The sequence below is a fragment of the Bidens hawaiensis genome, unplaced genomic scaffold (genome assembly GCF_021521415.1).
Source record: "Bidens hawaiensis isolate Kalapana, Puna unplaced genomic scaffold, B.hawaiensis_p1.1 tig00012179_1, whole genome shotgun sequence".
In the NCBI taxonomy this organism is placed as follows: Eukaryota; Viridiplantae; Streptophyta; class Magnoliopsida; order Asterales; family Asteraceae; genus Bidens; species Bidens hawaiensis.
This window is the reverse complement of record NW_027491979.1, coordinates 85,901-100,155: the sequence shown is the minus strand read 5'-3', so window position 1 is coordinate 100,155 and position 14,255 is coordinate 85,901. Positions and strand designations below refer to the sequence as shown.

Here is a 14,255-nt window from a genome sequence, read left to right as displayed (position 1 = left end):
CCTCCGCCCATGCCTTAACTTAATCGAGTGTTTGGCGGGGGAGTCTTGTTCGTTTCTCTAACTGGGTATCGGTGAATCCCAGTGAGCGATTATTTACTGCACTTGCCCCAGCTTGGGTAGCTGGGGTAGTGTTCGTAAAATTTACTTCACTTGCCCCGGCTTGGGTAACCGAGGTAGTGTTTGTAAAAACTGTGTAGCCGGTATTCCCCCCAGTAGCTGGGGTTGTGGTTACCGGAGTTTCTTTAACCATCTTTCGAGAAGTTTGAAAAAACTGGAGAAAAATGAAGTTCTAGCTTTATGCACGGATGGCGCCAATGAAGAAACACTAACCAGACCCCGGGCAGATTACGGGTAACCTGGGGGTTAGATAGATGTTTCCCACGAGGGGTTAGACCCAGGGAAGATGGTTCTTCTGATAACCTGCAAAACAGACACCGTGAGCTCGTCACTGAGAAGGGGGGGTTCCTCCTTGTGACCACCCTCCGACGTGAGAATCAGACTAGATTGCTCTTTCAATATAAATGTATATTAAGAGATTGCTGGAGCAGATATCAGGTATAATATGATGATAATATGATAAGATGAGATGGTCATACCATTTGTGGTATTTATAGCCGAAGGTAGGTTTCCAAGGAGGTGTGGCCGGCTGCAACAGTGTTCCTGTTCCACCAACAGTGGCCTACGCACGTGCCCTGCTGGTAGTTGGTGGGTAGGCAGCGGCTGATAGCGACCAGGCCTGCTGTGTACTATTCCTTTTCCACCAACTGCCGGCTATGCACGTGGTATGGCAGTAGTTGGTGAGTAGGCAGCGGCTAATAGAGACATACAGTACAGGAGCATGCTGCTCGCCATACTGTTGTCAATAAGCTGTCGTATCTTTAGTCAGATCTTTTTCCCATACCTCGTCAGGTACAGTACAGAAGATCTTCCCGTATCGTACGGACTGGCTTATTTGGGCGGGAGTATTCCCCCTCCCGCCCTTGTGCGGGATTGTTCCCGGCTTTGCTCATTCCTTCAGGTGACACTGAATGATTGAGAGCTAAGTGTCTTGTGCGTGTAGCCTTGCTGCGCGGGTGGCCTTCCCTGATGGCTTGTATCCGAGGCTGCGGGAACAGGCGGAGTCCTTCACCATTGGGAGGCATTTCCTGCGGGAACAGCTTGCGTACTGCGCGTAAGGACGTCACGTCTCTGAGCATGGTGGGTCCTGCGGATCCAGTTGGTTTCTGCGCAGACGTCCCTCTTCAAGGTAAGTCTTGCGGGTCCAACTGGGCTCTGCTGGGACCTACCTCTTCATTAATATATCGTAAGTATTCGTCTGAAAATTTAATGATACTGAAAATTACGTGATAATGCTAAAAGTTTAGTAACTTTTATATTTTGAACAACAGACCAAGTTGTTAGAACATTTGGTCCATATCTTTAGTTCTTTACTATCGTATAATATTTACTTACGGAATAAAATATGTTGATTTTTTACTATAAATATTGGTTTTTTAGTAAATTTTTTTGAAAAATGTTTGTGGCTCAGCTTTTGCTTTATATAGTATCTCCAGCAGCTATATGCGGAAAAAATGAAAAAGAAAAAGAAAGCACAACCTGTGTTTGCTGTCATTCATGTTCATTTTAATCTCTTTAACTTATCATTATAGTAATTAGTAACTTAAACCAAGTTTGATTGCTTTCACCTAGCAGCTAGTCTTCTTTAATATGGATAGTTGTATCAGAAAATCATGGATGTAATTATCTTTTCTGTTTCAGTGTCTCTAGAACAAATAAGGAAATTAATTGAAAGAAAGTCTTTTTCTCTGGAAATGTTATGGCAAACTAGATGAAATAAAGGTGTTGTTGGCGACTTTTCCTTGATAAATTAACGATTAGAACCAATCTCTCAAATAAAGGGGTGCCGTGTATATTATCTCCATTTTGTTCTAGAGACATTGAAACAACACTTCATCTCTTTGCCTGTTCTGGGATAGCTTCTAAAACTTGGCAGTTAGTGTTTTCTTGGCTTCATTTAGCCAGCCCGGTCACTATGGAACCTAAGAATGTTTATTCTTGGTTGGATCAAATTCGTTTGTCAAAAAAGAAGAAATCGTTGGTGGAATGAATTCTTTTTACTATGTGGCGGGTTATTTGGAAGACTAGAAATAAGGCGATTTTTGAAGCGGACGACTTGAAGACGGAACTTATTTTCGAGTCTATTTTACATTTCTCGTTTCTTGGATTGCATATAGCAAAAAGAAAGGTACAAATAAGTTGGATCAAATGGATCCAAAACCCTCTTATTTTCGTGTAATTTTGTTTTTCGGTTGCTTGGTTAGTTTGTTATACCCAACTCCGTGAGCTTTATAAATCTTGTCGTTCAAAAAAATTATTGTTGTATATCTATAAACTAGGAAAACAGTCCGGTCGGCATCAGTTAAGTTCGTTACGACACCGACACTGAATCAAAAATAAATGTATGCGTTTAAAATTGTATCGGCACACGTACAACTTATGATCAAAATGACACAAAATTTTTTACGATGCAGCTTATGATACAAATAATATTTTAAAAATGATGTCTACTTGGTCGTTAAAATCCAGGCATTGCGGCGGTGAGTCGATGTGAATTCAGCCGATATCGAATATGTTCGTTATGATTCCGAAAATAAACGCAAATAATAAAATTTTCAAGTTAAAATGTTTAAACAAATGGAATAATAAAAGTTGCATAAAAAATAATATACAAAAAATTTCACCATAGAAACATCAAATGAGAAAATGAGAAAAGTAAAAAAAATAAATGGCTACAATGAGTCTCGGTGCCTCGAACACGAGTCAATTATAGCTTGTGGCTAAACAAACAAATTGAACATCCATCAAGGCAAACGAACCATCTTGTTTAACTTTCAAAAGGATTTGAATAAATATCGTAACTTAATTAATATAATATTTTGAAAAATGAAACTTGTGGCATCGACATTTCATTATTTATCTGTATATAATTATAGTTTTTTTTTAAGTTTAAAAATATTTCATTAACGGATCCAATTACAATTTAAAGGTAGGTAAGTGGGCAACAAGCTGCGCCGCCACCCCCCTTTTGAATAACAAAACTGATCCTACTGAAAACAAAGTTATCGTTCTTCGGCGTCGTTGAGTTACTGTGCACGACCCGCTGAACTCTTTTTAAAAACGTAGCAACATCGGGGGCAAGGGACCCAAAAGTATCAAAAACAAAAGGAATGAAGGCATGTTGATTCTCAACACACGCCTTCTCGTGCTTAGCAATTTTTCCTGCTTCTGCCTTAAGCACAGTCTGCCTAGTAACAAGCCCGGTGTCCTAAGCCCGACGAGAGGGGACACCCCAGTAAGGTCCACACAAGCATGTTCCCCCTCCCCCCGTCCATCCAAACACAAGAATGTCTGTCGGTCGGAGAGTAGACCTTCCTTCACGCGGATCCGACAAGAAATTCACAGGAGCCTCTTTTCTTGCCAAGATTCCCACCCGTTTTAACACATCACAAAGAACACCCCTAACCAAATCATGTCTATATTTAAACCACGGGAGTTCTTTGCAATGAACCGCATGTTCACCAAATTTATCTAAACAAACTTTACGGCAGATCGGGCATGGCTCATCAACTGGGAACAGGGGGGTCATTAAACAATATTTAAGAATGGCTCGGTACTCCACTGCAGACATGTGCTGGCCTAACCCTTCGATGGGGGTGACAGTCAAAAAGTCTTGAGCATGAGGAGCCTGAAGACATTCTAATACCGCTCTATGACGAGAGGACATGCCAAACTTTTCTCCTAGACTTTTGACGGTTTTACTATAAAGGGCACTCGCCAAAGCATTTTGAGCTTTAGGGGGGCGGTGTCCTTATTAGTGAACCCGCCAAGATCAAGATCAGGAATAGAGTTGTGCAAACAATCCATCGCACACCCAAAATCTGAATCTAACCCATCAACACCACAATCACGCACCATTCATGTATCAACTTATGCTTGCTTTGCCTGCAAAACATGCACATTACAAAGTTCAATCATACATCATTCGCGTAGTATTCATTTTATTCGATCATGCATATATATGAGGTAGAAATTACAACTTTGGTTTCGCTAACAATACCACTGTGTTCCCGAGTTCATGTAATAAAAGAAAGGAAAGGAAAAGAAACATTTCCTTTCTTTTCATTTCCATTCATTCTCCTTTCCTTTCTTGTTCTTTCTTTCCATCCAATTCCTTCCAAATTGGAAGGAAACAACAAACTCTTTAAATTCTTTATTTTTCTCCTCTTTTCCTTTCCTTTCTTATCTTAAATGAATCTTGGGAACACAAGATTTTTATAATTCCTTTACTTTCCTTCTAAAAAAATTCTCAGGATCACACTCCTTTTTACATTTCCTTCTATTTCATTTCCTTTCCTCTCATAAGTGGGTCTCTGGAACACAGCGTACATGAAGGATATGATATCACATCTAAACACTTTCATAACTCATCTAAACACAAGGAGAAAGATATATATTACATATAACAAGTTTTTATATTATCTTTACAATCAATTACAACTTTTTAGTAAGATTTGTAAATGAATATAGTTAATGTCTTGTTACGAAGGGCACTATGGTTGAATGGTGGACACAAATGGTGATGCGTGGTTATAATGTGGTAGCAAATGGTTATGTAAAACATCACGTCTTCATCTCCACACTACTAGTGAAATAGAGCATTTGGTTAAAACCAAGCGAGCTATTTGCCTATTTGTCCAATAATATGTTCTCTCTCACACACACATACAAAGACACACACACAAACACAGAGAGATTATATAAGGTTGGTGTTATGAGAAGATTAAGAGGATAGGGATAAAGACCGTTTTGCCCTCACGTAACTTGCATATGACTTAATTTAACCAAAAATATTAACTAAGATTAGAGTCAAATGACAAACTATGTAATATTTAAGAACATATCGAAAAAACCACATCAACTTTAAGGGGGTGTTTGGTACAGAGAAAAAGAATGGGAAGAAATGGAAATAGAAATGGGAGAGAAATGGAATTGGAGAGAAATAGAAATGGGTGGAGAATTGACAATCATTTCCTTTGTTTGGTACAATAGAGAAATGGGTGGAGAAACGGGAGCAGAGACGTGATTAGGGTTCCGCCTCGGCATCATCATGGTGGAGAAATGGTGGCTCAGAGACGCGTCGCAACACCGCGAACGGAGTAGAGCGTCATCATCATCGCCGCGCAACATCAACACCGCGATTTAGGGTTCCGCCTCGCAACACCGCCTCGCGATTTAGGGTTTCGTTTTGGCTCAGAGACGCGAACGGACGTGGCTGCGGCGTCGGCCGCCGTGCCGGACGTCGGCATCATCATCACCATCGCCGGTCGGAGCATCATCATCATCATACGCGAACGGAGTAGAGCAGAGACGCGATTTAGAAGCAGAGAGAATTCCATTTCTCTTCCAAATGGAGAGAATTGGATTTCTCTACTTTTTGCCTACACCCAATTCTCAGAGAAAACCAATTATCCGCCCAATTCTCCGCCTAATTCTCCCAAACAAGAGAAACCTAATTCTCCACCCTCAAATCTCTCTACCAAACACCCCCTAAAAGTAAATAACAAATGTTGAAAATTGATACAAACATAAAAAAAAATTATAATTTACTCTTTATACAATTATTTATGCAAGTCATAAAACCCAATTAAGATATAATATTTATATACAATCAACATTACAAAGTAAAAGCTACTGTTTATATTATTTAACCATTTAAAAAACTGTAGGCTTATATCGTTATGATAAACTGGTAATAATCGTGTCATGTTGACCTATTATCATATTTAACATGACAAGCTAAATGTGTTATGTATATCATAAATGAGTTTAGTGGGTTGAACTCGTTTACTTTTAGTCGTGTTTCTAATCATGTTGATTCATTTATTTACCTGAACTCTTTTATCCGAGACGCTAACAAGTATAATTTTGTATCAACTTATCAAGTAGTTTGCATTAATGTTTATTTGAAATTTGAATATATATATATATATAGGGGATGAATATTTTGAGAACATGATAAGTTGTAAGAACTTTGAGGACTCAATTCTGGACCAAACATTTAATTAAATGGTATGAAATATGTGGCTGAAATTAAATTTAATTAAAAAATGATTCATGAGAGAGAATAAGTATTTTTGATGATTACACAAGTTTAAATGTTAGTTACACATGTGTAATAAGTCGATTCGGTATGTAAATAAATACTGTAATTTTTGTACATTACTTACACTTACGTATTACACATGTGTAAAAAAACTAAAAAAAAATTGTTACGTTGAGTTCTTTCGAGTTATTAAAACTCAAAACGGTTTTCAAAAGAAATTAATCATATATATATATATATATATATATATATATATTTTGCTTCATACGCATGTTCTTAGAGCCGAGGGTCTCTTTGGAAGCCACCTCTTTATTCCTTTGGATAGAGGTACGGTGTGCCTACATCCCACCCTCCCCAGACCCTACTTATAGCTTTGCTGTCGGTGGGATTTTACTGGGCATGATTGATTGATTGATATATATATATATATAAACGAAAACCCAAAATTCCTAGGTGTCGCGATGTGGTCGTTCCCCTTTTTTTTGGAGTCACCAGATTTGCTTGATTTTTAAATTGAGGCTTCTCATGCATTTGACCCGAATTCACGGGTATGGGTCTTACCAAACCCAAATATTCTTTAAACGGGTTATAACATCTCATTAAATTAAAAATTATTATCACCAAATTATTGATGTGAAAATCCTATAAAATAGAATATACTAAAAATTATTATATGATTTTTTAAAAGTATTATTTATAATTTAAATGGAGGCTTCTCATGCATTTGACCCGAATTCACGGGTATGGGTCTTACCAAACCCAGATATTCCTTAAACGGGTTATAACATCTCATTAAATTAAAAAATATTATCACCAAATTATTGATGTGAAAATCCTATAAAATAGAATATACTAAAAATTATTATATGATTTTTTAAAAGTATTATTTATAATTAAAAAACAATTTTATAGTAAAAAAAATAAGCGGGATTTGGGTCTTACTAAACCCAGATATCTGTTAAACCGGGTTATAACATCTTAGTTATTTGTGAAACCTTTTTATCATCAAACTCTATGTATATTATAAATTTCATTACAATAAATAAAACTAAACCCAAAAAAGTATACACATATTAAAAACGAGTAACGTAAGACAGCCTCCCGTAATACGGGAGATAAAAACCAGTATATATATATATTTGTTATGTAAAAACAATTGTAGGAGTATTTGATTTCCAATCTTAATAAAATTGGGGCGATATCATTTTGAGGATCGACAAAGGCGCCGATCAGTTTATAAGATACTTTTTTCAAAAATTGATTTCCGTTAATAATTAGGGTTTCAATTTTCAAATTCTTAATACATTTTTAATACATTCATTCAGTCATCTCTACACTCTCTGTATACAATTCCACATCTCACCAAACCCTAACCACCGATATGCACTTCGCCGATCCAGCATTGTCGCTCTTGGCCGCTACCGGCGGCGACACCGTCAAACTCTTCGACGTCTCCATCGATCCCGGCGATCCTTGCGTCCTCAGCCACACGCCGTCGCCTGGCTCTCAAGTTAACTCCGTCAAGTGGAACCACACCAGTAACAATTTATTTATAATTCTTCTTATGTTGTTAGTCCATTCATTCATCTTATATTACTATATTAGTAGTTGTAAATTGTGATTAGATTTGGTGGTGGCGAGTGCTGGTGAGGATAAGAAGATATCGTTGTGGCGAAAGAATGGACAAAGCATGTGCACTATTCCTGCTGCTGGCACTGATACGGGTGATAATATTGATGTCAGTTGCTTTTCTCTTTCACATTTTTTAGGTTTTCAATATTGCCACTAGAGGTGCAAATCGTAATCGGAACTGGCTAAGAACTGAACTGGTTACATAGGTTATGTTGTTTCTACTCAAAAACTGGTTAACCAGTTTTGCACCTCTAATTGGCACCATACTTTCACTTGAAATGAATATCGACACTTTCAGGTAGATGTTGGCACTAGAGTCTAGAGCTGCCAATCGTAACCGGTTAACCGAACAGAAACCGAAACCAGTTAGGGGTTTTCACATACAAACTGTCTAACCGAACATAGGTTAATATGGTTAGTGTTAATAAGCCAAATATGTAATAAGGTTAATTTCAGTAGGTTCTTGTCGGTTAACCGGTTAATAACCGAACCAGTTACATAGATTAGGCTGCTAGGGATTTTCCACACAAAAGCCAACTATTGGCAATAACCGGTTTTGAGCGTTTGACCAATAACAGATAACCGATTACGGTTAGTAATCGATTTTTGAAATTGGTTAACCAGTATATGCGCCTCTAATTGGCATCATACTTTCAGTTTTTAGAATCAGGATTTACAGTTTATTACATCTTTTTATGAATGAGGCTTACTGATCTGTATAATTGCAGGAGTCTATTTATACTATCAGCTTTAGCAGCAAAGCGTCTCGTTACATATGTTCAGGAGGAAGTGGTCAAGTGGTGAGAATATGGGATTTGCAGAGAAGGAGATGCATAAAGTGGTTAAAAGGCCACACAGACACAATAACAGATGTGAAGTATAACTGCAGAGATGAACACTTAGCTTCTATTAGTCTGTCTGGTGATCTTATTATTCACAATCTTGGATCGGGTGCAAGGGCTACTGAACTCAAGGATCCTAATGGGCAGGTGTGTGTTCTATCTATTTTTAGTTCATATTGGTGGTTGCAAATTATATACTTCTGTTTTCTGATGTGCTAGATGTTTGTATGATGGTTCAAGCTCAGGTCCTGAGGGTGCTTGATTATTCACGAGCTAGCCGACACCTTTTAGTGACAGCTGGCGATGACGGTTCTGTTCATTTGTGGGATACAACTGGTCGCAACCCAAAGGTCCGATTTTTTAAACTCATATACTTGTCAATTTTTGTTCATGTTTTGCAAGGTTGATTAATTGACAGTTATTGGTTAACATATATATGCTCGGTTGATAAACGGATACACATTTTTTTTATAAAGATTTAATTTTGATATTCAGGTTTCTTGGTTAAAGCAACATTCTGCACCGACAGCTGGCATTAGTTTTTCACCGTCCAATGACAAGGTTTCTACTGATTGTTTTGTACCTTTCTATTAGGCTTGTAAACAAACCGAACGAACACGAACGGAGCATGATCGGATTCATTTGCTTACCTTTAACCGAACAAATGATTGTACACAAACAACTAAGCGAAACTGGTTTTCTTGTTTGTGTACGTCGTTAAGAAAATGAATGTGTTCGTGTTTGTTCCCTGAACGTTTGGTTCGTTTACTAGCTTGCTTTCTATGATAGAAAATAATGAAAATAAAGTTCCGCATTAATTAAAAAGATATCCTATATAAAGTTTTGGAGTGTTGCAGATAATTGCTAGTGTTGGACTTGATAAAAAGTTGTACACTTTTGACTCGGGGTCAAGAAGACACTCATTTTGCGTACCATACGAGTCACCTTTTTCATCAGTGGCGTTTCATGATGATGGAAACACACTAGCTGCTGGCACAACAACCGGACAGGTGGTATTTTATGACGTGCGTGCAAAGCCTCAACCGATTACCGTTCTTCGCACTTATGCTAATTCTGAGGTAAATGAATTACCTTTTATTATTGTTTAATTTACATGTATCATATGTATTGATGTTATCTTGTTTAAATAGGCTGTCACAAGTTTATGCTGGCAAAGATCAAAACCGATTTTTGTAAACGAAAAAACATGCACACCCGATACGGCTCTCATGGGTGGTACAGTGGACGATTCAATTGTGATGCCGGACCCGCTTCCTTCATCAACAACATCTACAACTTCAATTTCCGGGTCCCGAAACTCTACCACGTCTGCAATTTCTGGTGGTAATGATATATCTGCAGCAGGTGTAGAAACGCCATTGAGAAGCTTAAGGGTTGGTGGATTGGGGAGATTACAAGCGCCACGTGGCTTTAATTTGAAGGATGAAATGGATGTCTTTTCCCCACTTGTGGAAGTTCAACCGATGACAACACCTTTTGATAAATTATTGTTGTTTCCTTCATCGAAAAGATTTCCGCCTCCAGTCGATGCTGGTGATTCTCACCCGATTTTTGATTGGAAACCGAGCTCAACTTCGGTACATTTTGTTGATTTTTGATGACTCTAATATATGACATGTTGTTAGAACTTAATAATTAGTAATTTCAGGATGACAACCACACACCTGTCTCTCAATCGTTATCATTAAAACCTGATGAACCGTCATCGATAACGCCTCCCGAAGCATGGGGTGGTGGAGTGCATCGTTTACGTCAGCAAGGGTCGGTAGCCTCTCGTTTTTCCACATTGGCGTCTTCTGGTTTATCTTCAGGGTCAATGATGACTGGACTTCAGGATCTGAGTTTCCCTTCGAGTCAAACGGTTTTGAATTTTCGGGTCAAAGATACGTCTTCGAGTCAAGAGAGTCCGTTTGCTTTTCCTGATATCCCGTTTGGGTCGACTTCTCTTTCGCTTGGTTTGAAAGGGAATCTAGAATCTTCAGGACCTGCATTGGGTCAAACCCGAAGGCCTTCAAGTTATGCTGAGAGAATAAGTACTAACCCATCTTTTAGTGACGGGACGGCTATTGCCACAGGGTCCCCTAAAACAAAGAAAAACGGGTCCGAAACGCGAGAAGAGTTTTTGAATAGCTTTACACCGAGGCATGAGACGTCGATTGCCACAGAATTGGGGATTCCTCCGGCTGTGAATGTAAATCTACTTATTTACCCTCTTTCTTTTAATACTTGCATTTCACCAAAACTAATCTCATTTTCACAAAAAAGGATGTCATTTGCTATGATCGTTAGCCTGTAAACGAACTGAACGTTCAACGGACTATTCGCGAACCATTTGGGAGGACATTTTGTTTATATAACAAATGAACAAACACAACATTGTTTATTCATTTAGTTAAACAAATGAATATAAACACATGTCACATTCGTTCATTTAATTTTGTGAATGTTCGTTACATTCATTTATGTTTTTTTTATCTATGTTCGTTCATATTTCTTTTTTGACGTTATTTTACTAACGTGATGTTATTTTATCGAGCCGGGGGTGGGCAAAAGTGAAATTGCACTAAGTTTGACGTTATTTTACTAATCTCGTGAAAATAACGTTAAAAGTGACGGACGGTTAATCAGGCATCATGTAGTGGCGTTGATAGCCGAAAGACAAGGGTACATGCACCGATCAGCCGGTGTCCCGATGATTGAGTGCTATGTGCCTTATGTCCAAGGCTTGATGCAAAACTACTATCGAGCCGGGGGTCTCACCGGAAGCAGCCTCTCTATCCTTATGGGGTAGAGGTAAGGCTGTCTACATCTTACCCTCCTCAGACCCTACTATAGCTTTGCTATTGGTGGGATATACCGAGTACGATGATGATGATGTTCATATTTCTTTTTAAAAAATTTTTAGGTCGTTAACATTTAGTTTAGTTTTATGAAATTAAAATATCACTCCTTACAATTTAGTCTAGATTTATTACTTTTAAGGTCTTACAGATAGATCATACTCACTTTTAAATGGTTTTTGCTCAGTTATATTCGTTTATGTTTGCTCACCTATGTTTTCTTATGTTTGTTTGATCATGTTCGTGGACCGTTCATGTATACTGCTAACGAATGGACACGAACAAGAATTTTTTTTCTGTTTACTTGTTTGTGTTTGATCCTTATGTTTGATTAAAGTTAAACGAACATGAACATGCCCCATTTGGTTCATTTACATACCTAGTGATCGTGCTTCGTGGGCTGACCTGCATTGGCTCAACAGCTTGATTTTCCTTTTTTCTAAAAGCTATTTGTTTTTTTCTTTTCATTTTTATTTTATTTTTTTATTAACAGGGTATTGACACACAACCCCAGAAGTCGCCTGTGCATTCTAATTCACCGCAGCAACCGGGATCTTCTTCTTTCTCGCATCAACTATTTCAAGGCACTCTTGATGAAACTCTTGCTTCTTTCCAGAAATCCGTTCATGAAGATGTTAGAAACCTTCACATTGAAGTTTTAAGGCAATTTCATATGCAGGAGGTCTGTAATATTTTATAATCTTTACTATAACATTTAATGTTTTGTCACTCGTTTAAATGTTCTTCATGTAGGTGCAAATGTCAAATCAAATGAGCTCGATTTTGGAAACACAGGCAGAACTTATGAAGGAAATCAAATTGTTACGCAAAGAAAACCAAGAACTCCGCCAGCTGCTGTGAACGTTAGCTAATTACTCGTGTGTCGATTTATTTTTAAAGGTTTTAATCATTTTATCTGGTTTTTGGGTGCAATTTAACCATTTTTCTTGTGAAAATACTAGAAAGGGACACACTGTATTCACTTAATGGTGTGGTTTTCTTTGTAATATTACGAGAAGTCAATGGTTTTTGTGGTAAGAAAGGTCAAGTGGCGTGGTTTTAACTTAAAAAGATGATCCAGTTTGTTTGAGATGTCTTAGTTTTTGATTTTGGTTATGTACTTGAAGTTCTAGTTGTCGGTGGGGTGAGAAAAGTCAACTGACTTTATTCAGCAGAGTCATAGTGTATGTATAGGAAATGTTGACTTTGATTCAATTGAAGATTGCTGAATATATTAACTATTGTTGGGGTGAAATAGAATGTGTTTTTAAGTTGTTTTACTAGTAAGAATGTAGAGTATTGTCTTTTGTGGCAGTAATCATTGTTATAAAATGTGCTGGGCGCACTCAAGGCGCATAAACCTCACCTGGTGCCTATGAGCACAAAAAAGTGAGGGAATGAGAAAAAAATAAAAGCGCACCTAAATAAAAAGATAAAAATATATTTATGTATAAGAAAAACAATATTATTATTTAAATAAAAGGAAAATTGGATTTAAATAATCCAACCTTTAATGGATTGGCCAATAATAATCTCATCTCCGGTATTTCCCGCTGGCAGTCCCACCTTTTCAAGGTTTTTTGTTTTATGATCCCCCGTTAAAAATAATTAACGGGGTTAAGTTTTTGCTGATGTGGCTAGTGACTTGGCTTTTTCATTATCCTACATGTCTTTTACCTATATTTTTATTTTCCTACATGGCTTTTACCCACTTTCCGATTTCAATATTTCTTTCTCCTTCATCAATCAAACCCAGATTCAGATTTCAATTCCAATTCCAATCACACCATGAACGACCTGCTGACTAAATCCTTCACCAGCTACGTCGATCTCAAGAAAGCCACCATGAAAGACCGAGACCGAGACCTCGAATCCGGACCCGACCCCCACCTCCAGATGCAACCCATCAAGCAAAACTCCAAGGATGAGAGCTCAAACCTTGAGCAGAGTCAACGGATATAGAACACGGACGCGCGGTAGAGTGTTGATTGTCGCGGCGGAGGAGGCACGTAGTGGTAGAGCAGGTAATGCAAATGGAGGAGCTTAATCGGAGATGGAACTTTGGTGAGTAGATCTTGAATTGATCGGAGAAGACGGACGGAGGTGGTGGTCTGCCGGAAATGAGTTTGGTGGCAAAGGAGGAAGAAGAGGGAGACGGGAGGTGGGTTGGGTTAAGTTATAATTAAATAAATAACATATTGTGTTTTTTTTATGTTTATATCAAATACAATATTTAAAATGTCAAGTCATTAGCCACGTCAGCAAAAACTTAACCCCGTTAATTATTTTTAACGGGGGATCATAAAACAAAAAACCTTGAAAAGGTGGGACTGCCAGCGGGAAATACCGGAGGTGGGATTATTATTGGCCAATCCATTAAAGGTGGGATTATTTAAATCCAATTTTCCTAAATAAAATAAACAAAAGCTATTATGTAACTTTTATTATAATCTAACTAGTATCAAAAGTTCAAAAATAGTCAAGGTTCAAATATATGAATAACAAAAGTATGTATAGAAATATATTCTCAGGGGACTTGTATTTAGTGGACTGACAAACTTTCTTAAATTCATACAAACTAGTGAACCTTTTAGAAGCATGAAAAGGGTTTATGTGTGTAAATAATACAGTATTTATATAGAAACCATGCCTTTGAAGCCTTAAAACTCTCTTAAATACATTTAACCTAAGTAAAGTCTAATCAAAGATATTTCAACTGTAGAAGGTGATTTTAGTTGCTATTTTTTCTTCTGTTTT

The 14,255-nt window shown here is 37.7% G+C and overlaps 1 protein-coding gene across 1 annotated transcript; it reads left to right on the top strand.

Annotated features, from left to right (window-relative positions):
* Positions 1-7,499: 7,499 nt before the first annotated feature.
* Positions 7,500-12,562, top strand: LOC143540161 (protein NEDD1-like). Its single transcript, XM_077033301.1, has 10 exons — positions 7,500-7,701; positions 7,789-7,901; positions 8,524-8,784; positions 8,883-8,987; positions 9,133-9,198; positions 9,495-9,716; positions 9,789-10,235; positions 10,307-10,849; positions 11,992-12,180; positions 12,252-12,562. The coding sequence occupies exons 1-10, from the start codon at positions 7,545-7,547 to the stop codon at positions 12,357-12,359; spliced, it is 2,211 nt and encodes a 736-aa protein (XP_076889416.1). The 5' UTR covers positions 7,500-7,544; the 3' UTR covers positions 12,360-12,562.
* Positions 12,563-14,255: the final 1,693 nt, after the last annotated feature.